The sequence below is a fragment of the Oreochromis aureus genome, linkage group 17 (genome assembly GCF_013358895.1).
Source record: "Oreochromis aureus strain Israel breed Guangdong linkage group 17, ZZ_aureus, whole genome shotgun sequence".
Taxonomy (NCBI): domain Eukaryota; kingdom Metazoa; phylum Chordata; class Actinopteri; order Cichliformes; family Cichlidae; genus Oreochromis; species Oreochromis aureus.
In genome coordinates this window covers 9,896,882-9,921,761 of record NC_052958.1, presented here as the reverse complement: position 1 = coordinate 9,921,761, position 24,880 = coordinate 9,896,882, and the positions used below count along the sequence as shown (strand labels likewise).

Genomic DNA, 24,880 nt, shown 5'->3' with positions numbered 1-24,880 from the left:
GGTTGCAAAAGTCAATGCATAAAACATACAACATGTCATTTAGTTTAAAATTTAAAAAAAAATAAAAAAATAACCTATGTGCTAAATGTTACATTTTTCTTGATTTTAGTATTTGTGTTTTTGGTCTTTAACATCAAGATGGATTTGTGGTTTTTTGTAATTTAAAAAAAAAAATTACAATTCACATTTCTTGAGTCAAAAGTTCATATTTGGCATTTTGCTGTTGTCTTTTCCACCTGTGATGTTATCTTTATATTTGAAGGGACAGCTACATTTATTTCACTAGAAAAACAAGACTCTTAAAGTGCGTTTTCACCAGCAAACACATCAAGGCAGTCCAGGGCAAGAAAATAGTGGTTAGGGAAGACTACACATCAGTGGTTTTTCTGTTTTTTCCGTTCGCTGTCCTGCAGCTCCTCAAGGATGGTGTTTCCTGTCAGGCAGTTCATGCTTTCTTAACTTGGTAATCATAATATTATTGTATTATTATTATTATCGAAAGGAGCCAGTTGAGGTGGTTCGGGCATCTGACAAGGATGCCTCCTGGGCGCCTCCTGGGTGAGGTGTTCCGGGCATGTCCCACCGGGAGGAGGCCCCGGGGCAGACCCACGACACGCTGGAGAGATTACATCTCTCGGCTGGCCTGGGAGCGCCTTGGTGTTCCCCCGGATAAGCTGGAGGAGGTGGCTGGGGAGAGGGAGGTCTGGGCTTCCCTGCTTAGGCTACTGCCCCCGCGACCCGGCCTCGGATAAAGCGGATGAAGATGGATGGATGGATGGATGGATATTATTATTATTATTATAGGGTCTACATTACAATATAAAGCCGCTTGAGGTGACTGTTGTTGTGATTTGGTGCTGTATAAATAAAATTGAATTGAATACAGAGAAAGAACACTCTTCTTGTGACACACTTAAAAGGTTCTGCTTTTGTGTCCAATCCGTTTTCATCCACCTCCAAGTCCCTCTTTTGTAAATGCTCAGCTTTCAGTTTCAGTTTCAGTTGCCTTTAAACGTTTGGACACCAGCTTCAGGTTGGTCTCGTGGAGGATCACCTGGGTCAGGTATTTTTCCCGTTTGATTTGTTCTTTAACAGCATACGGGACGTCAGGGATTATGTAGGCCAGGATGAACTTGGTAAAATAAACGATGTGCTGCGAAGACACACACAAAGAAGACGACACCTCCATTGGCATGTTGTTAAATGATCTTTTTCTGACATGATCTGTTGATTTGGTTTATACTCACCTCTACAACAATTATAAAAGCCATTTTGGCAGCGATCACATGCCAGTAGAACATGTTGTATTCGTACTGTTTGGGGTGCCCGGGGGGAAACCGATAATCTCGATACCTGTAAGAGAAAAGTTTTTAGTAGTTTTCGTCAAACCCGCACTGATTTGCCACACATTTGTTTCTGCATTTCTCAGCTTTAATCTTTTTTTTTTTATGACTGCAGAATATAATTTGTCTGTGCTTGATTTTAGGAGTGGAAGTCAGGCCACAGCTGCTCTTCATCCTTCTCCACTCTTTGGTTCGAGCTCAACAGTTTTCCAGCCGTTTCTGGAAAGTTTTGTAGCTCATTTGTGTTCACATGCTGGTAAAGCCCGTCTCGTCAACCTCCAGCATTCCTTGGTCCATTCCTCGGCTCTGATCTGGACTCCGTCTTTGCCCTGCTGAAACCAAACCCTGCCCCCATGCCTAATACCAAAATAGCTTTGGTCTGCATTCCTCTCGTCCTTAGTCTTTACTCCCTCCCTCAGCTTAGTCATTCTCCTTGCATTTTTCAAGGCTACAGATAAAACTTCTTTTCAGTAAATCTTATAACTGTGATTAAATCAGGTTGCCTTGCACGTACTTGCAGGGACTGTTTGCTATTTACTTGCATTTAAACATAAACACATATGTGTGCATAGGTTTCTGCATGTTTATGCATATATGATCTAACTAAGGTTAAATAAAAACTCACAGTCAACTCACTTAATTGAAACCTTTTTTTCCCAAGTTACATACATTCAAATACGCTCACTGGCCACTTCATTAAGTACATATTTTTGGACTCCTAATTAAGGTAAATATCTGATCAGCCAATAACCTGGCAGTAACTTACTGTATTTAGGCATATACACAATATCAAAACTCCCTGCTGAAGTTCAAAGTGAACATCAGGATGGAGAAGAACGCTAATTTAAGTGGCTTTGAGTGGGATATGGTGTTTGGTGCCCAATGGGATGGTCAGAAACTGCTGATCTACTGGGATTTCCCCACACAACCATCTCTAGCTAGTTTAGAAGATTGTGTGAAGAAAATAAAATATTCAGTGAGCTGGAGGTCTCTGGGGAAAAAAGCACCTTTGATGTCAGAGGTGACCAGTCAGACTGCTTTACTGTGCACAAACTAACGATATTGGAAAAACATTTCCTGGTCTGATGAGTCTCCATTTCTGCAGCAACATTTGGAGGGTACGATTATAATTGAGCGTAAACAACATGAAGGTATTGCTCCATCCTGCCTTTTGGTCAGTTTAGGGTGCTGGTGGTGTAACGATGTGGGAAATATCTTCTTGGGACACAGAGCGTCATTTAAATGTTACATCTTACCCAAATATTGTTGCTGTGGTCTCTTCTCATCATAACTAACCCTGTCACAAAGCTCAAGCAATCTCAAGCCTAAAAATGACAGAAAAAAAACTGTACTCAAATGGCCTCCACAGTTACCAGATCTAAATCCTATAATGCACCTTCATAGTGGAGTTGATCAAATCTGCTGTGTGATGTTCTTATGTCAAAATGGACTAACAAACAAAAAGTTTAAGCCCTTGCCCTTCCAGTCCACCTCGCACTGTCTAGAAAGTGTGGAAGCTAATTTTAAATGAAAATTGAACACAACACACAGAGATGATTCAGTCTTTGTACCTGCAAGTGGTTAGGTTGGGAGGCGTGTGGATATAGTCATCATCAACTGTGTCAAAATCGTTGGTACTGAATACCGACAGCGAGCTGTTGATGTAGCCCTTCATGGTGTTTTCAGTATTATTTCCGTAGGGGTACACTGAGAAAGACCAGTAGTAGACCAGCCGTGGGATCATGTCCGACGTGAAAGCAATGATCATGGCCTGTTGAAACAAACAAACATCAGGGCACAAAGTTAATGCAGAAAAAGCAGAAAGCTGGTTGTAAAAGTTAAAATGTGAGACTTTTCTTTTTGCACACGGTACAACGTTTTTCTTAGTTTTTGACAAACATATAGTCATTTTGAGCCTGCAGTTAATAACTGTGGTTCAGTTATAGTAGTTAACTAAACTGAAGGGCTGAGACTGTAATCGCCTGTAAAATGAGTTAAAAAAAACTAGTGCCTGGGTGTAATTATCAGCTTACATTTGTTACCACAGCCAGGATAGTGATGCCTTGAAGAATGGGCTGCCAGGCTCCTATGTGCTGTGCCTTCTCTGGCACAGCACGGCGAAACTGAGTGGTGAGTTTCCAAGCATCAACCCGAATTTCTATTATATTGTTGAGCAGCGCCAGGGCCGGAGCCAGAGGGAAGGAGGCCACAAACAGGGTCACAAAGCCAAATTGGATGACTGTAAGGAACAAGAGGTTTCCCAGTGCACCAGGTATTAATAAAATAATCGATTATTCTGTATATTCAGGTTCTGTTATCAACAACAGCATCTTACTTGCAGCTGCAAATATAACAGACAAAGTGCCAATAATGTATTGCCATCTCACCCATCTCAAGGTATTCATAGAACAGTCCTAATTTTGAGCTGGGTTGGAGCTGGTAGTCCTGCTCCCAGCGAGGAATCACTTTCTCCGTTGTCACACGGGCGCAGCGGCGATAAATTAAATTCTTCAACCACCTTGAAAGGATGAAAGAGATGGCGTAAAGTAACAGTAAGTAAGTATTGTTGCCTATTTATCTAGTCGATTTGAATACTGTTGTAAGCGACTTATTGTGTTTACTGAGCTAAATCTTTCTGTGAAGTCTCGACCTTTGAAAAGACATCCCTTTGTCTAAATTTAAAGAGATGCTCATCCCAGTTAGCAATTTTCTGTTCATTAGAGGTTTATCAGCTGTCCAAATGGTTGACTTTTTAGTTCAAGCTTAAAATACATAATAGATAAAAATGTAGTTGACATATAGACCACATCAGCTCAAATGGGCTGGATTTAATTGAAAAGTTCGGAGAATTGTTGAGGAAAAAGTGGGTCCATTCACTTTTCAAGCAAATGTATGTATACAGTAAAAGGACAGCTTTTTAAAAGATGGCTAGTTAGCGTTCAACCTCATCTCAACAAAAACAGGTCGTAGATTCCGAGTCCTTACGGTATCAAGACCTCTTGGATGTTGTTCCAGATGGCTTTTCCACCCATGATGATTGCCAGCTGAGTCGTCAGCTCGATCAAACAACCACCCGGATCACACTGCAAATCGAAGACACACATTGAGAGCCATGGATATCTAGCTATTTACTTGGCTATGTAAAAACTTTATGGACTAATAGTACCTCCTCATTTCTGTATTTTCCCAAAAGATAAACAGGCTTTCCTGGATAGCCAACTGCTTTCCCCTTTGCAAAGGCGATGTAGAAACACGAGGAGTAATAGTTGACAAATTGAAAGAGGAACATCTTCAGAGTCAAGCTGTTCTCATAGTCCGTCTTGGTTCGTGGAAGCTCTGTTATTGTGTCGGATATGAAAGGACCGTGGATTAGGTTATTTTCCATTGAGGAAAGAGAGTACAGTTGGATGTTTAACTCACCGAAGTCTGTGATCCAGATGGCGACCCGCTCATATAGAGTATTGAGGATCATGATTACAACAAAGCTAATCAGTGATGCTGTGACAGAAGTGGCCATCTGAGGTGTCACATACTCCTTTATTGGCTCAGCAATTGTCAAGTTTGTATGCCTCAGTTCACGAGAAAAAGTAAAGAAGACAGCCAGGCGGTATACAGTGATGGCCACAACAGATGCCAGGATCAACATTATCTAAAGGACAAAATCAGTAAAAATAAATAAATAAACAAAACAAAATTATTACAAATTCTTTCTGATAGTCAAGAGATGTGGGGAAAGACAGCTGGAATAACAGGATGCTTGAAAACATGTGAAGTCAAAGAGGAAACTGTTCCATGTACCCTAACTACTTTTATAGATCAATACTTCCTGCTGAATATTACATTGGTTAAAATGGACATTTTATTTTAAAGCAAAATGTGTTTTTTTGTGAACTGAAACCACATTATATAAATAATAGTATATAATTATTGTAAAAAGGAAGTAGTAAGTGAAATAGTTCCGTACATATCTTGCTGCAGCAAGAGTACTGACAGGGACTAGAAAGAGCATATTTCTCCTGTTTTCCCCTTCATTGGCTTCCTGTTAAATCCAGGGTTGAATTCAAAATCCTGCTCCTCACATACAAGGTCTTAAATAATCAGGCCCCATCTTATCTTAATGACCTTGTAGTACCATATCACCCTATTAGAGCACCGCCGCTCTCGCTCTGCAGGCCTACTTGTTGTTCCTAGAGTATTTAAAAGTAGAATGGGAGGCAGAGCCTTCAGTTTTCAGGCCCCTCTTCTGTGGAACCAGCTTCCAGTTTGGATTCGGGAGACAGACACTATCTCTACTTTTAAGATTAGGCTTAAAACTTTCCTTTTTGCTAAAGCATATAGTTAGGGCTGGACCAGGTGACCCTGAATCCTCCCTTAGTTATGCTGCAATAGACGTAGGCTGCCGGGGGATTCCCATGATGCATTGAGTTTTTCCTTTCCAGTCACCTTTCTCACTCACTATGTGTTAATAGACCTCTCTGCATCGAATCATATCTGTTATTAATCTCTGTCTCTCTTCCACAGCATGTCTTTATCCTGTTTTCCTTCTCTCACCCCAACCGGTCGCAGCAGATGGCCGCCCTTCCCTGAGCCTGGTTCTGCCGGAGGTTTCTTCCTGTTAAAAGGGAGTTTTTCCTTCCCCCTCATAGGGGGTCATATGATTGTTGGGTTTTCTCTGTATCTATTATTGTACGATCTACTGTACAATATAAAGCGCCTTGAGGCGACTGTTGTTGTGATTTGGCGCTATATAAATAAAATTGAATTGAATTGAATATTAGAACAAAATAAATTGGTTTGTAGAACAAACTTTCACTACAATAATTATTTTTTTTCTTTGTGACTTTATCAGTGTCTCACAGCACTGTGGAAGAATTTTGGCCTGCTCTTCTTTACAACATTGCTTCATTTCATTGAGATATGCGGACATTTGCTTGTTTACTGTTCTGTTCAACTCCTACCACTGCATTTCAATGAAGTTGAGGTCAGACTTTGTCTGGGACATTGCGACACCTTGATTCTTTGGTCCTGTGGTTGCAAAACAAGCCCAAATCATCACCCATCCACCGCCATGCTTCACAGTTGGTATGTGGTGTTTGTGTTGAAATGCTGTGTTTGGTTTTCTCCAAACAACTAATAGCTAATGAGCAGTTAATAGTGCATTTAACTAGCAGCACCTGGCTATATATTTGACCTCTTAATTCCTATAGAAACAATAGGGTTGTACATAGTTTTTCAAACACTGTTTCTTTGTTTGGCTTACTTTCTGTTAAATAAATAATAATCATTTTAAGGCCTTCTAAGGATTAGATGTTTTTCATGCCATGCTGTTATGTAAAATAATAAAATTAAAAGAAGGGTATACCTTAAAAGGAGTTTATATATTGTTCTTACTATTCCTGTTGTGTATTTCTTCTTCTTTGTAAAAAAAAAAAAAAGTGTTTCCAAAATAGACACAAAAAAGACATTTAATTCATGACTCACCCAGAATATGACTGTTGTCATTCCTATCGACACACGGACACATCGTCCACAGGCTGTGTATGGCACGTTTTCCTTCACCTAAATAGCAGACATAAATAAAATGAAATTATGAACCTCAACAAGAATATTTGAAGAGGTGAAACTCACTGATGCAATGTAAACGGAGAAAATCAAAACTCAAGCTGAGATTAGCTGGAGAAAAAATATGTGGGATTTACCCCTGTAATGGGGTTTTTCCTCTCATGGATACATTTGGCTTCATATTCTGGGCGAGGTGGCTCTTCCTGTTCCAGGAACTCCACAGTGTCCCACTCGTACTCCAGCTCTGCCTGGTAGCGCTTCCAGAACTCTAGGAACAAAGTCACTGCACAAAGCGAAACAAACACAGGAAACAACAAGCCAGGCAGTTATAAGAGAAGGAAGCGCAATATAAATAGGGTGTTCTACTAATAATACCAAAGATGATGCTAAAGCAAACATAATAACAGAAGCTAAAATCTGGTAGAAACTGTATCAAACTTACCCCAGACTGACATGAAAACTGCAAACACTAACGTTCCAAAGTTATCAAATATGCAAAGATTCTAAAAAAAGAGAAAGAGATTAAATTTCAACGGCAGCTGCAGCTGTGTCACAAAGTAAAACAGCAGCCACACATTTCACTATGCAAATCTGGCAACAGTACTACCTACTGTGAGGTGAGCGCTGTGTTGCAAAGTATACTGAGCAACATTAAAGACAAGTAAAGATGCATTCAAATACAATAAAACAGAACTCACTTTCGAAGTGTTACAGGTGCTGTTTAATGTCCAGTATTGGCACGTGTCACACTGTGGACACATGACTATTTTTCCCCCAATATCAGGGTCGCACACTTCTTTGCTGCAGCATTTCAAAGACACAAGACAGACCATTAAAGAGAATTTTTAAAAAAAATATTTAAAATCATTAAACAGAAATAAATTGTTTGTAGTACCTCCAGGTGCTGGTGTCCCGGGTATAGTACCCGTAGATGAAACAGCCGATCCCAACAACAGCAGCCCAAGTGAGCATTCTCGTGTAGAAACCCAACCAGGCAAAGTAGATGCCAATCTTCTCACCATAGTAGTGCCTGTCAATAAACATAATTAGAGTCATTAATAATTACTACTAATTTTTCTTGAACAAACTGAGAAGACCATTTTTTATGCACAGAAAAAAAATTTACCGTATGAGGTCAAGCGGTTGCATCTTGTAGAAGCTTTTGGGATGAGCCCATTCTTCATAGAGCAGGTATCTTTCATTGGGACACTCTGGTTCTTGGGACTTGACATTGAACCGACACTGCCATGACGAGCAGTGAAGCCATTAACATATCATAGTACAGCTCTGCTAAACAAGACAATACGCTGTATGCAAAATAAAGCAGAAAATGTTATGACTTACATCGTGGATGGGATAGGCCGCTTTGTAAACTCCACCGTCCAGCAGTTTGGTGATGCCAAACTTCTTTATGTTTCCTCGTATTTCATAGGGGGCTCGGCTCAGGATGTAATACGCCTAAGAAAAGAAAAAGAGTCAAAAAGTTATTATTCTACTATTTTATAATGCATTCAGTTTGTCAATGACTTTTTTCTTCATAGACAACAATCTCTGTCAATCTAAAAGGAGTTCTTGACTTTTTCAAATCAAATAAAAAACTATAAGATAATTATATAATTTCTAACAATGGATATATGTTATTTTATTTAAATGAGTGTCTCAAGTGTTCTAAGTTTGGAATCATCACTTTGGAAAAATAAACTAATGAGGAATTGTCCAGTTGCATGCAGTTCTTTCCGTACTGCAGTTGGGAAAAAAACTGGATTTAACAGAGCAGCCTGTGCCTCTGACCTAATTTAATTGACCTCTTTGCATTCAATCATTAGTTATTGTTTATCTCTGGCTCTCTTCCACAGTGTGTGTCTTTTGTCCTTTCTCCCTCCTCTAACCCCCAACCAGCAGATGACTCCTCCTCCTTGAGCTTGGAGGTTTCTTCCAATTAAAAGGGAGTTCTTCAGTCCCACTGTCGTCAAGTGCTTGCTCAAAGGGGGTCATCTGATTGTTGGGGTTTCTCTGTATTATTGTAGGGTCTTTACCTTACAATATAAAGCACCCTCAGGTGTTGTGATTTGGTGCAATATAAATTCAGTTTAATTGAATTAAATTTCCTTTCACTGGTCACCAGAGCAGATCACCTTCCTCCACCTCTACTCCAACATCCTCCTCTGTCACACAAACCCTCTGCATGTCCTTCTTCTCTATGGTTTGCTCTTTTCCTCCTAGCTCCATCTTCAACTTTGTACAATATGTCCACTATCCCTCCAAATGCAGAAACCATCTTCCACTCTAGTTTTGTCTCCAAACTGTTCAATTCTATTCGAGTACTCATTTCTAATCCTGACCATTCTGGTCACTCCAATGAAAATCTGAACATCTTTAACTCTGTTACCTCCAACTCCACCTCCTGTATTTTTGGAAGTGCCATAGTTCTCAAACTGTGCTTCTGTCACAAATCACCCCTGACCCTCTTCTTCACTTGCCTTGTGCACTGCCTGTTGCCTTGGATGCTTGGACCCAGGTATTTAAATTCATGTACATTTAATATCTGCACTCTTAAGACTTTCTCAGTCGCACATGTATTCAGTCTTAGCTCTACTGATATTCATCCCTCTTGTATCCGGTGCGTACCTCCACCTCTCCGGAGTCTCTTCCACCTGTTTCCTTACATACCACTTCAAAATAAATTGTTATGACAGCAAACCATTCTTAGATCATTCACCTAGGAGCATAAAAGTTTTTGTTCTTGGTCCAAACTTGCATTTTCCAGTCCTGCTAACTTTTTCTCCACTATTTTAATGTGCGATTTATGAAAGTATACGTAATATGTTGTACATAAGACTTAAACCACAAATTCATGGAAAAAGTTACATAAAAACGGTTAGGAACCCCCCACCCCCAAATGCCTGGTATACACATTAATCTGATGAAGTTTGACACCTCTCACTAGTAAAATAGGACATTTTAAGATGACTATTATTTCAAATATAGTTCCTTTAAAATTAAGACATTTTAAGGCTGTCTGTGAACCCTGACTTAATAATTTTAACATGAAATCCATAAATCCATTGAGATATTTATGTGTAGGGAGAGCTGTAGGCAGCCTGAACTTATGGCAGCTACATGGAACAACCTACCATCCTGCTCCTCATCGATGGAGTGAAGAAGTGATCTTTGTCCTTGATACAGAAGAGATCTTGTCGATTCTTCTCAAAGGGGGCGGTGAAGAACTCGGACTCCTTACTGATCAGTTTCTCATCGGGATAGAAGTGCTTGGTGATGCAGGAGAAAAAGCGCCACGGGGAGGGGCGGGCCGACATGTCATTGGACTGTATGGGAAGCTTGATATGCAGGACCTCGGCATAGGTGCACAGCACATCCCATGGCATGTGAACTTTCAAAAACACGAGTTTTTCATCTAAAACCTGCAAACAAAGAGAGAATTCAGTTAAAGTAAGAGATGGGGACAGAAACAGTAACTTACAGGCAAGGACATCCACTTACAGATTGTGTGGCCTCCAACTCCATGCCCATCTTCATCAGGTTGTCCTCAAAGAATTCTCGCCGTCTCTAAAGAATAAGACAATAAAAAATAAATATCCAATGCAAATTAATCGCTGGATACAGCAGATACTTTCATGGCCCCTTTAGTTGACTGATTTATTTATTTATTATTCAAAAAGATGTACTAAAAACTCGATATAATACTGTAATACTGCATCATGTTGCTCTCCTGGTGCAGGAACTGCGCTCTGTCTTTGGTGTGCTCATTTGGTGAATAATTTGGGATCGCTAAATTGTCACATTCAGCACCTCATGGACACTTTCAAGGAACTGTTAACGAAGCATAGCTAAAAATAGCTTTAGTCTTTGTTACTGCTAACATTGTTAGCAGAAAGATTACTCATTGAGAAACAGGAAATACCACAATTGCATGCGATGTATATAGACAATCACAATAATTCCATTTAACCAACAACATGTGAAAGAACCACGCCTTCCCAGCAGTCAGAGCAGAATAAGGTTAAGCAACCTGTGTTTGACCAAAGTTATGCTCTGGAACAACAAAGTTAAGGGAGTGACTTCTAGAGACTCTCCGCTTGCTGGATTTTTTATGAACATAATGTTTCCTCAGTTCTAACAGACTTATGAAATTTGATTTCCTGTCATGTGCTAAACAAGGGATCAAAATAGGGAAGATATCAAGATATGCTACAGATTCCAAACAGGAAAGCTCCCAGTAAGCTGCTACAGAGCTAAAGGGGTTGATTAGACAAATGTTAAAGGGAGACAATAAATGCAAGGAGTAATGTAGCAAGTGGAAACAAGGGAAGTAGAACTAAACATAAAGTGCAAGTGACAAGACTATCAAAATGAAAGAGGAAGCAACTAAATACAGAGACAATGACCCTGACATCTGAACCTGACACAGGACGGAAATGCTAAAAAAAACAAAAACTCGAGACTAAACCAAATAACCTAAAGCAGAATAGTAACTGAAATCAGCATTAACGGAAACACAGACCTAAGACTCAAGATATTCAGGAACGAGTCAATCAAGAATAAACAGTCAAACTAAGAAACAAACGTAACATTAACGAATAGAGAGGAAAGCAGGACAGGACTGTGATACTTCCAATAATTTTATAGGCAAATCTTTTCCAAGGAACTCAGTAAAACTGGCTGATCAGCTTTTACGGACGTGGAGCTGGGTTGCAGCTGTATACACCCACTGCCTGTATTCACAGCTCTCATCTCAATCAAGTGGAAAACATGTGGCACTTCTTTTCTAACAACGACATATTCATTTCCAAGCATTATATTATATACAAACCTGATTGTAAACCTGTTGTGAAAGAGGACAAACAAGCCTGGATATGTCAGTTCATCCTTCAGTCTAATACTAATAACAGAAACCAGACCAGGAAGAGTTGTGGTGGTTTAACATTTTTGCACCACAAAATCTAAAAACATAAATTAAAAATTACTCATGACCAAACAGATCTGTTCTGATGGTGAACTTTGAGCATCTAATTGAAAAAATGATGCTCTTCATTTGCTCTCTCAAGGAATTTAGCCAGGAGCAGCACCTCACAGTCAGAATCTAATGCTTCATATCCTGGATAATGAATATTTACAGACAAAGGGGAATAATATGAAGCCACAGACTGACAGACTAATCCAAGTGCAAACAAAAACTCCATTTACAAATAAGAAACAGACTCTGCCATTTGTATGAGTAATAAATCAAACACTGAGAAAATTTTGGCTATATACATTCACATGTATGCACTCTGTGTATACGTTATGATGTTAGATTATTCTATTAGAAGAATGTCGTTATATAACTCATTGGGATAAATAAAATGCAGTCAGATCTTAATTTTAAAATGAAAGCATTCAGATAAAACCCATTGGGAATCGAACCAGAGAGTCACTGGTGAAAAGAATAGACGCTCAGAGATAAAATGTCAATACTAACGCTCTAAATCTAACATCATAACTACACTCTATGGATTCTGAATGCTGGCATAGCAGGCTGTTTGCAGTCCCCGAGCCTTTAGCACCACTGATCACACCGGTCTTATATGACAGGTTGTTGAACTAGGTTGGCATCACTTTTCTTAAATGGTTTTCATTATATTCTGACACACACTTCAGAATATCATTAATAGCTAAATATTCTCACTAGAAGCACTTTGGTCCAACTCTGTCTTATATCTGCTACTCTCCTGGCCATCTACTTAAGGGCTTTAAAGGCATCTCATATATTACTATGTTGACGATGACAACCTTAACATTACCATTAACAGTTGGATAACTTTAAATGTCCTCCATTGCTCCTTGCAATTCTTTTTCACCCTGACAGCTTCTTGAAGGTCAGTAATCACACTGACATAACAGCTAGGCTTGCCCGCACTCACACGTCACCTCTATTCTTGCTTCCCTTCATCAGCTTCCAGTGAAATTTAAAATTGATTTTATCATTTTATTAATGGGATATAAAGACCCGTATATCCAGGCTGCCACATACATACCAGAAACCACCGTGTTTTACAAAGAACTATGCAAATTAAACTTTTTATTACTATAATGTCATCTCTCTGCTATGCACTATTTACTCCACTTAGCACCGTTTACAGTACACCCAGTACCTTTGGATTTAATGGCATGGTGCGTTTTACTAAAATGCTCAATAAGGTTAAAAGAAAAACAAGCTTACCTTGCGTCTCTGGAAGACATGCCTCTTCTCATACTCCTTCTTGTCCTCATCTTCATACGCCAGGACAAAGTCAATCCTCCTTACACCATCATTGAAGAACAGGGAGTCTGGTTTGTCATTAAACTCTACCTGAGGGGAAAAACAAGGCTCAGTGGGTAAATCTACAGGATGAAACTCATACTCCTCTTCCTCCATAGTGTCATACTTGTTGAACATAATCACAAGTAAATGTCCAGCTTGGAGACAGTCGCAGCAGAAACAATGTTAACGCTGACCTGGACCTGCCTATTCAACGTGTAACGTAGGTCAACAAACACTGTAACGCCCTGCTCTCCTCTCCCTCCCCCTCTCTCACCACACAGTCCGACCCACTAAGTTTCAGTAAAGCTCATAATATTATGTTAGGGGTTTAATGTTACTTCATTGTCTGTTGACTCACCTCTTGTGCTTTAATTACATTTCCTCCTTCTTTGATAGAGTGATAAGTTGGTAAAAACTCCTCTGGGTATACTGCAAAGAAAGAAAGAAAGAAGAAGATTGCATATATAAATAGGAATGCAAATGCAAACATGAAAAAAAAACCAGACATACAGTTTTGGACAGACGTTTGCATAAACTTATCATGGGCATGAATATCAGGAAATATGGGGCTTCTTGGACCAATACTTAAAACAACAGGAAAATTGAAGGAATTCTGAAAATCTAAATGTCACAGTCCTGGGTCAGTGGCCAAGTGTTTTGAATTTAGTTTTTTCATTTTTGATTTCATCGTGGTTCATGACTATTAGGGGTTTGGTTTCTGTTTTGTATTACTAGAGCTTTAGTTCTTCTGGCTTTGTGATTTCTAGTTCTTAGGTTTAATTCTGCCCTCGTGCTTATTCTCGTTCCCCTGTCGGTCGTGTCTCATGTCATTCCTGTCCCTGTACTCCGTGTTCCCTCTGTTCAGTATCAAGTCTGTGTCTCTGTACCTGTCCTGGTCCCACGTCTCCTGTCTAGTCATCTCGGTCCTTATGTTCCCTCTGTACCGTATCTCTCTGAGTCCGTGTCTGTGCGTACATGGCGTATTTCCTGTTTTATTTTGATAGTCTGTCTCCTATGCCAGTGTATCTAGTTTTGCTTTCCCTCATCTCATTATGTCTGATTTGTCCCAGCTGTGTTCCTTGAGCGTCTGTCCGCCTCGTAGCTACTGCAGGATTGTTGTCATTTTTTGTGGCTAGCGTTGAGCGCTGGCTAGGGAGCTGCAGTCGAGGGGGTCGAAGCAAGGAGCGGCACTGATTTTGAACTTTGGAGAAGGCTTGGTTTTGACTCTGATTTGCGGATTGGATTACGGATTTTGGCGGTTGGCATAAACTGGTGTGTGACTGGACTGGAATGGCAACTCAGGTAGATGACGATGATGACATGGATTTAGGAGATTGGACACCGGTTAGTGGGAAAGGGGCAAGGAGAGGGAGAAGAGGTAGGGAGGATCAAAGTGTCATAGGAACTCAGGGCAGCAAACGAAGTTTGGAGGGGAATAGTTCGGATGATGGGAGTGTTATCCGGAAAAGGATTGTCAGAGAAGAGTTTAAAATAATATTGAAATTTAGGCCGGAGGATGAAGGGGTGCAACTTAGCCCGATAGTTTTGTCAAGAGAGCTGAGAAAGAAGTTTGGAGAGGTAATGTTAGCCAAAGTACTTAGAGATGGGAATTTGTTGATAATCGTTAAGACGGAAGAACAGAAAAATAAAGTGTTACTTACTGAGAGCATCTGCAGAAAGGCAGTGAGAGAGAGGAAGGTGTTGGGGGAGTCTAAAGTGGTGCGAGGGGTAATCACGGACATTCCAATAGAGGAAGATTTAGAAAAAATTAGACGTAGTATTTCTGGCAGTGAGGTCAGTGGGATCAAAAGACTGATGAGAACGGTTGATGGGGAAAGAGTTGACAGTGTGACTGTAATGCTGGAGTTCCAAGAACCGGTACTTCCTGGAAGAGTTAAAATAGGGTGCATGAGTTTTCCTGTACGGCCGTACGTTCCCCCTCCCCTCAGGTGTTACAAATGCCAGAGGTATGGACACGTCGCAGCGGTGTGCAAGGGGAAACAGAGGTCCCCAAAGTGTGGGGGTGAACACAGGTATGATGCATGTGACAGTGTACAGGATAAAGGTTGTAACTGTGATGGGCAACACAGGGTGACATATGGGGGATGTGCAGTTAGGAGGGCAGCTGTGGAAATAGAGCAAGTTAAAGCAGTACAAAACATAAGTTATGCAGAAGCGGTCAAGAAAGTGAAAAAGGCAACAGATGGGAAAGGACCGGTTCAACAACTTTCAAAGGTTGACCGACAACAGATTGATGAAACCCCTCCAGCAATCACAGTGGAGAGGATGATTTTGTTCCTTGCATATGCAATAAATTGTACAGACCAAGTTAAACACAAAACAGAGAAGATTAAAATAATTGTTAGAGGGGCTGAGAAATTTTTTGGTGTAAAAGCTATTTCCTGGGAGCAAGTTCATAAGAGACTGGGGGGAGATGAGAAGGCAGGAGGACCAGGAGAGAGGACAGTCTGATAGTTATACAGTGGAATGCTAGAAGTTTAATAAGAAATGGTCAAGAATTTAAGGGATTTATTGAGAAACCACATGTTATCTGTATTCAGGAAACTTGGCTCAGTCCAAATTTGGATTTTGTTATTAAAGGGTATGAGGGTATTCGGAGGGATAGAAGGGAGGGCAGAGGTGGAGGGTGTGTTATATTTGTCAAACAAGGAGTTCAGTATAGAGTGGTGGGAGAAGGTTCACACCTGGAGTATATTGTAGCTGAAACTTGGTCAAAAACTGGAAGCATAAAGGTAGTAAACTTTTATAACCCATGTAAAAGACTGTCACTGGAAGTAATAGAAGAACTTGGGGGGCACTTAGGGGGGAAAGTAATTTGGTGTGGGGATTTCAATACTCATAGCACATTATGGGGAGGGTTCAATGATCAAAATGGAGCAGTAATTGAAGAATTAATGGAAGTTAAAAACTTGGTTTGCCTAAATGATGGAAGCAGTACAAGGGTCAACAGTAGGGATGGGACAGAATCATCACTTGATCTTACATTGGTGTCAGATTCTTTGGCGGGTATTTGTTCATGGCAGGTAATTAAAGAGACAACAGTGGGGAGTGACCATTATCCGGTACAGAATGAGATAGCAATGAATGTGGAGAGGTATGATACAGGAGGTGTGCACAAATGGTGTTTTGGATCTGCAGATTGGGAGACGTTTGAACAAGTTAGTGATATGGAGATGCAGCAAATTGATATGAATGTTATTGTTGATGATCTAAATTCATCTGTGTGTGGTGCACTTCTGGTAGCGGCGAACCAGACTATAAAGCTGACGAGAGGCAAGAACAGGAAGATTGTACCCCGGTGGACAAAGGAATGTGATGAAGCGATTAGGTGCAGGAATAAAGCTTTTAGGGTGTTAAAAAGGAATCATAATTATCAGAATTTCGTTGAATATAAAAAATCACAAGCTATTGTAAGAAGAACCATTAAAACTGCAAAGAGGGACAGTTGGAGGAGCTTTTGTAGTTCTGTGGGGAGAGAGACAGATATTGGTAAGGTGTGATCAATGATCAGAAGGATGAATGGCATTACAAGGAAATGTGGGTATCCAGTATTGAGTGAAGGGGAAGTCACAGCGGTGAAAGAAGAAGACAAGGCAGATATGATGGCAAAAACTTTTGTTAAAATCCATAGCTCAAGTAATATTAGTGAAGAAGGTCAAAGGGGAAGAGAAATTACACTAGCAGAGAACAGGGAGATACTGCAGCAAGTTGACGACACAAATGTTTCATTGAATATGCCGTTTACAAAGACTGAATTGAACCGGGCACTTAGGAAATTTAACCTTTCAGCACCTGGAAAGGATCAGATTTGTTACACGATGATAAGTCACTTGAGCGACTCGGCTAAAGACATTTTATTAGAACTGTATAATAGAGTTTGGGAGGGAGGGAAGTTGCCACAAAGCTGGAAGGAGGCAGTGATAATGCCAATACGTAAACCAGGGAAAGACGATACGAAACCAGGAAACTACAGACCAATAGCATTAACATCCAACATCTGCAAAATAATGGAGAGAATGATAAATGAAAGATTAGTGTTCTATGTAGAAAAGAAAGGATATTTGGCTCAGTATCAGAGTGGTTTTAGAAGAGGGAGGGGAACGATGGATCCAGCTTTATGTTTAGAACATGAGATAAGGACGGCACAAGTGAATAAGGAGAGTGTGCTGGCGGTCTTTTTTGATATAGAGAAAGCGTATGATATGATGTGGAGGGAAGGTCTATTAATAAAAATGAGGGAAATGGGTATAAATGGTCGAATGTTCGACGGTTAGACTTTTTGGTGAAGAAAGTACAGGGGACGATTGCAGAAATAGAACAGTGGTCGTATAAATGGGGGTTTAAATTCTCAGTTGATAAGACTAAGTTGATGGTTTTTACAAGAAAGAGAGGTGGGGTTGACGTCAGGGTCAGATTATATGGATGGGAATTGGAAAGGGTAAAACAATTTAAATTTTTGGGGTTGTGGTTTGATGAAAGGGTGACATGGACTATACATATTCAGAAAATAATAGACAGGTGCAAGAAAGTGTTGAATGTAATGAGGTGCTTAGTGGGAATTGACTGGGGGGCTGATAGGAAATCTTTAAAAGCTATATATACTGGGTAGATTAGGTCAGTATTGGATTATGGGTGTAAAGTATATAATTCTGCTGCCAGAACAAGTCTTCATAAGTTGGATAGTATCCAATATCAAGCGTTAAGACTTTGCTCAGGTGCATTCAAAACAACATCTGCAGCAGCACTACAGGTTGAAATGGGGGAAATGCCATTACAAATAAGAAGAGAGCAACTGACATTGAATTCCTGGGCAAGTTTACAAGGACATGGTCACGATCATCCAACGAAAACTGTTTTCCAACCATGCTGGGAAAAAGAGAAAATGCAATTGAAAAGCTTTGGGTGGACAGTGGGACAGAAAGCAGCTGAACTTAATCTGGACAAGGTAAACATAAGTCAAACAGTACCGTTGCCTACAATATCACCATGGATGCTCCCTGACGCAGTAGTAGATTTCACATTGTTAAAGAAAAAGACCAAGGAGAGGGGTTTTATTTTAAATTCGCATACAGTGCAGGAATATATTAATCAGTATTATAGTTATGTCAAAATCTACACAGATGCATCAAAGAATACAGCCAACCAAAGTGGGGTAGCCTTTATAGTTCCTGAATTTAATATCAAGGTGGGGAAAAGGATCAGTGACGATTTGTCAGTATACACAGGTGAAATGGTTTCCATATTGTTAGCAGTCCAGTGGATTGAGGAAACGACACCACTAAGATCTGTGGTGTGCTCAGACTCGAGCTCATCACTGGCCAGCTTGCAAGACAGCCACTCAGACTGCAGACCTGACATTCTGATTGAGATCCAGCAAACATTGTTCAGGCTTGTTATGATGGGGCTTGTGATTTGAGTTTGTTAGTGATGTTATTTCTATGAAGAGTTTTCCCAGCAATAAACCTGCGCTCTGAGTTTAACTCACTAGCCTTGACACTAAGGAGGAAAACTGTCATTGTCACAACTTTGGAAAGACATTTCCAATTAATTGCAGATTCCAAGATCATCAGTTCAAACAATTGTTAGACGTAAGTACAAGTTATTGAGATGTGTCACCACTTTGTCAAGTTCTGGAATAAGACCCAAACTGTTGCCCTCAGATGAAAAAAAAATTTGTTAGGATTTTCAGGAGAACATACAAACCACCAAGGCTAAACACTGCTTTGAACTGGAAACTGCTGGAACTCCACAGTAAAGTCTGTTTTGCACTGCCGTTGACTGAGAGGAGGTTCAAGGTCAACTGAAATTTGCAGCTGCCCACATAAACCAGATTACTTCTGGCGAAAGGTTTTATGGTCAGAAGGGGAAAAGTTGTATAGCCATGACAGCAATGACAACAGGTGTGCTTGGAAGAGTAAAGGTGAGGCTTTCAAACCTAAGAACACTGAACATGCTCTGGGGGCTGTTATGCTGCCAGCGGTACTGGTGCATTACAAAAAGTGGATGGAACAATGAAAAAGGAGGACTACCCCCAAATTCTTTAACTTCACCTCAAATCTGTGGCTGGATTATTGAAACAATTGGGTGTTCCAACAGGATAATGACTCCAAACAAATGCAGTAGCCTGTTTGAAATGGATAAAGCAGGCTAACATCAAGCTTCCCATAGCCTCAAACCTATTGAAAATTTGTGGGCTATGCTTAAAGGCTGGATACATGCCATGAAACCAACAATTTTAAATGAATTCTAGCAAATATGCCAAGAAGTGTAGTCAAATATATATATGTGTAATTTTCATCATGTGTAACCAGTTCTTGTTTTTTTTTAAAGCCATTAAATATGTATGCTGTAAAATCATTTCAGTCAGATAATTCACTGAAAGCCTGAAATTATCCATGTCCAGCCAAACATCCAAATGTCCATGATTAAGTGGATGCAAACTACGTACTGCAGAAGATGCATTACTAGCAGATTATATAGATTTTATATTGTAGCTTTTTTTTTCCAGAACAGACTTGTACAGAGAATGTACTAATTTCAGTTGCATTTATAGCACAAAAGTTATGCTGCTACTATTTCTCTTTTAGTCTTTTATTTGCAGTTTGACCTGCATCTCATGTTTGTCCTAATGCATATCTTTGTCAGCCACGACAGAGAGGATGAGTGTGCCTGTATGCCTGCTGGGGCATGCACACAAAAACAGAGACGGGTGTTTATATGTCTGCGAGGAGATTTTGATTTCATTGGAGTTCCACAAGATAAAATCATGGGAGGGCGCAGTTGTGAAGGCAATGACAAATATGGACAGAAAGCTCTTTTACAGCGTTGTCATATGGTCATAAACCTGTTATGAAAGGGCTGATGTTCATTTACAACTTTAGCAGAGTAGCGCTTTATGATTTACAGTTCAGAATGGTCCTCATATATCTCTATATCCGAACTCTCTGTCACTCCAGTGTCTGAAACAGGCCGTTTTGGGTCTCGTCCCTTTAAGTTATCTTCGACCAACAGGTGGGTGGGGACAGCCAGGACTGTGTGAGGGGATTCCCCTTAAAGTAGAATTAAACAAACATAAAAAACAGAATAAAAGTGTGTGCCCTAAGCTTTTGACTCATAGGGACTGGATGCACATATGCTGACCTAATTTTATGAGACTTTTGGCCATGTTTAATGTGACTATCTCTCATAGTACAGCAAAAATGTGCCAGAGAATAAGGAAAAGCATGTGTGCCCTTTAAACTAAATGTGTCTAAAATATCAGTTTAGCCCATAAACTAGTTAAATTATGCTCTCTAATAGTTGTACATATATGTTTATGCATATACTACTGATTATAACAGTTCTGTATAGTCAAGTACAGTACAGTAACGTATAGTTACACTGAGTTAAGGTCCTACAGTACAAATGGTTTAGTCACCTAAGGTAAACAAAGCAAAAGGTAAGATCCCATATATTATATTAAGAAGGTATCTGCTTATAGGAGCTTATTGTTGATGGAAATATGCATCAGTCGGCTGAAAGAGCAGTTATTCTTGTACGTTTTTTCTGGCATTCCCCACTTTAGAGCCCAGAAACAGCTCACATACTCCACCCAACCACTTTTTCAGATGCTGTAGAAAACAACCTAGGTTCATTTTTAATGAAATCAGTGAACTCTTGTTTGTTTTGCCTACAAAATAACTCAACTGAGCTTCATTCCATATTTAATTCCAGCTTTTTATTCCCCACCAGTCTACAGCATTCTTAAGGACTACTGACCCACTTTTCTTTAACCTTTGTTTTCCACTGAGTTATAGCTAATGCTCCAGCTCTGCAGTGCTCACTGAAGCACCACAGACTGCTTTTCACTTCCTTAAACATAACACTCTCTCGCTGATTTATTGCTTGCACAAAACTTCCTACTCACCACAATTGTTCTATAAATCCCCTCATACAAAATAGAAATTCCGCTGCTCAACATACATACATTCTCACCACAGACTACGTCAAAACAAGAAAATACACATTAAAATAACACTGCAGCCTCTCTCATTTGCATCATAAATCTTTTGTCCCTTATTTCGAAAAAACAGATGACCTAAAAATCTAATATGGGAAGTCTTGCAGTGTTTCCATATAAAGCGGAAAAGAAAACTAACTGGAGACAGATGTTGTTTTCATAACACAGGCCATAGTAACATGCTGAGGGAGCGTGAGGAAGAATCACTGCTCTTAAAATCAACAATTTCTCCTTTGAAAGTCTTCAAGCAGGCTCACGGTCTGACTTCTGTACTACAAAGTCATCCCACAAAGTCGGTTAGTGCAGTGATATAACATACAGCCCGGGTTTTAAGCAGTTCAGGCAGATACACATTCATCTGAAATCGTCAGTCACCGAACACAAACACTGTTACAGGACCACTGCAACCATAACTGATTCAGAAAGTGTGAGTCATTTGAAAAGCATGCCACTGAAATCTTTTATTTTGTCAGAAACCACTAACCCAGTCGCAGGCTACTTCCTTCCTCAGAGTACATCCGACACATCAGTATACAAAAAAGAAAAAAGAAAAAGAAGGCACACGTAACAATGAGAGGAAAAGGGATTATTCCTTAAAAGAAAGAAACTTTGTGGTGCTTAGTTACGTGACCTTAAAGCGTACATAATAATAATTTTGAAGGCCGTAGATGGTTAGAAAAAAAGTCTCTTACAAAATGGCAGGAGTTGCCTTTCTGCATCGAGCTCAGGGGGGGGTTCACAACAGATAAGAATCGAGCACCAGCTCTATTACAAGTCAGGACACGAATGTGGCTGTATGCTTTACACACAAAATAAATAAATAAATAACTAATTATTGGTTTTCATGAAAAGTGCTTAAACCAGATTTTCTCATCTTTGTTTGATCGGTTCAGTAAAACAGGTACATCCAGTGCACACCTTCAGCAACTGTGTCAAGCCTGGACTGAGATCAAACGTCAGGTTTACTGAAGCACAAAAAAGAAAGCTGGGTAAGAAGCCAAAGTGACTGACACTACCTCAACCACAGCCAGTGTGACCATTTTACATTTGACGTTCATTAAGACTACTTTGTTGGTGAATGCACTGACCACCACAGTCCTGTAAATGATTCTAATGAAACGAAGCCTCCATTAGACTAGAGTGCCTTTACAGTGAGATGCTCTTTATGATCTATTTTATGATCTTATGATCTATTATCTAAGACATCAGTGAACAAAGGGAGAAAAAAAACATCTCATCGACAGGTCTGTGTCACTTTAGATGAGACAGACATGATATAGATTTCATAGAAACACTGCAGCAGAATCAACTCTGGGTACAGAGATGAAGACCAGCCCAGGAGACATTCTGTTCAGCAGCGGAGTTATTGTTTCGGTTTGCAGAGTCAGGAACGTGAAAAATCCAAACAACAAAAGCTCGCTGAAAGGTGTGTTTCTGTGTTATCTAGGAATACCGAGAAACTATAGTCATTTGTAATCTTAGGTTCTAGGATATTTCTGTATTGTGCACCACACCTCCACTGGTGCGCAATTGTCTCTCCGCACATGCCCATTCCTGATCAATCTGTAACACTGCACACCGTCATCTATCCTTGAGCAACACTGTATTTGCGCCATAATGGGACTACCACATTATAGAGTAAAAAGTAAATATCTTAACTATACCGGAGTGCAGAATACATAAGAGAAAGGGGACTTTGTTTAAAGGAGTTACAATAGTAATAATTTCTCCACTACAGAGTAGCAAAGGATGAGTAGGTGGTTCCCGGAGATAACGTGGCCTGAGAATATCGACAGCTGCCTCGATAAGGACCCACAGCATCACGAGGATAAAACCCAGACCGAGTCCGCGCTCCGGAATAGCATGCAGACAACTGTTGCAAAAGACCATGTTCTCTCACCAACTTCCTCCTCTATCATGCCCAGCTCTATATCCCCCTCCATGTCGGACTCCATCTCGAGGATGTCGTGGTCGCTCATAGTCCTGCCGACAGCTCCAGTGTCATCACTTCACAAACAAAAAGTTTAAAAAAACAAACAAACTATACAACCAGAAACCAACTAGCGTGCTGGTTCTCACTGTGATTTCAAGGCACAGCCTCCGCGCATTCTTGGTTCAGTTCACAGCGTTGGATCAGTAAAGTTTTTATGCAGTGACTTGTACGTGTGAAACGGGTGGGGCTGGAGGGGGGCGGGGGAGGAGGAGGAGAGTGTTCAAATAAAAGTCGGTTATCTGACGCTGCGTAGCTTTCTTCTGGTTTATGCCCACCAACATTTTCAAAATTAATAATTCTGCGCATGGACCTCAGCTCTCCAGGCCTTGACCAGATACTTGTTGATATAATTCACATTCAGTTTAAGAGAAAATCTTCTATCAGTTAAACAACTTTCTTTAAAAAAAAAAAAATGTCTCCAGTGTTTTTTTTCCTCTCTAATGAAACCTTTTATTAGCAACTACAGTAAACAATGTCAGCAACTAATACAGGGACAGGGGAGTAAATATGTAATGTAATCTTTTATCGTAATGCTCTGTTTCCTTTTTAAATGCTATAAACTGTTTGGAGTGACTGCATTTGGGTTTGCGGATATGATACAGCGCTGTGAAGAAGTAATTCCAGAGCATCTCAATGTGATTTAAGTCCAGATTTTGATCAGATCACTCCAAAACATTTTGTTTAACCTATTTATTTAACCTATTTAACCTACATAACCCAGGTGTGCTTGCGCTTCAGGGGACAAACTGATTTCAAAAAGTCTTGAGCATCATCAAGATGTCTTCTGGCAAATGTGAGACAAGCCTTTGTGGTTTTATTCTTGGAACTCTTCCATGGATGCCATTCCTTCCCAGCCTCTTTCTTATTGTTGAATCATGAACTCTGACCTTAACTGAGGCAAGCAAGGCCTGCAGTTCTCTTGATGCTTTATTGTTCAGCTTTCCAAGAAATGTGGTTAATCATAGTTAACTCATCATTTAACTGGGATTTTACTTTTTTCACACAGGACCAGATAGCTTGGTTTGGATAGCTTTGTTCCCCTTAATAAATGAAATTGTCATTAAGAAAGTGCATTTAGAAATTACTCCAGTTATCTTTGTCTAATATTAAAATTTATTTTTATAATCTGAAACATGTAAATGTGACAAATATGCAAAAAATAATAATAATAATGATAATTCCAGCACAGAAAATTTAGATTTCTCAACAATGAATCAAGGTTTGTGTGAGGTAGAACAGGTGCACCAATGGTAATGGATACGTTTCACAGGAGGAACATTTTCAGTCTTATAGTCTTCTTTAAATTTATTGGGAAAATGACTTAAAAATAGAAATTACTTCTAATTTATTATTATGATTATTATAAGTATCATTATAAATCTTAACATTAAGAAAACTGAAACATTTGGACTTGTAAGTGTTCATTAGGGCAGAGGTTTTTCACATAAAGAAGAAGCAGCTACTTTCAGCCATGCTGGTTCACTTCACACTTTTGATTCAACAGATTTTTGCTTTCTTTTTTTTTTTCTTTTTAAGCCAGTTTGCCAAAAAAAAGAGAGAGATTGCCAATATTTATATGTGTTTATTTTTAAATATTTTTTGCTTATGTTTGTAAATAGACTCCAGTCAACAGGATTTAGGAAGAAGTATGCTGCATGACA

The 24,880-nt window shown here is 39.8% G+C and overlaps 1 protein-coding gene across 1 annotated transcript; it reads right to left on the bottom strand.

Annotated features, from left to right (window-relative positions):
* Positions 1 to 760: 760 nt before the first annotated feature.
* ano6 (anoctamin 6) lies at positions 761 to 23,403 on the bottom strand. The gene is made up of 20 exons (XM_031726507.2): positions 23,127 to 23,403; positions 13,565 to 13,635; positions 13,126 to 13,254; positions 10,407 to 10,472; positions 10,040 to 10,327; positions 8,250 to 8,363; positions 8,032 to 8,147; positions 7,801 to 7,935; positions 7,604 to 7,706; positions 7,348 to 7,408; positions 7,043 to 7,188; positions 6,825 to 6,902; positions 4,764 to 4,992; positions 4,510 to 4,679; positions 4,329 to 4,426; positions 3,731 to 3,861; positions 3,377 to 3,582; positions 2,915 to 3,114; positions 1,248 to 1,353; positions 761 to 1,153 (listed from the first exon to the last, which is right to left on the bottom strand). Exons 1-20 carry the CDS (start codon positions 23,203 to 23,205, stop codon positions 980 to 982), a joined length of 2,700 nt encoding a protein of 899 aa, XP_031582367.1. The 5' UTR covers positions 23,206 to 23,403; the 3' UTR covers positions 761 to 979.
* Between the last annotated feature and the right edge of the window lie 1,477 nt (positions 23,404 to 24,880).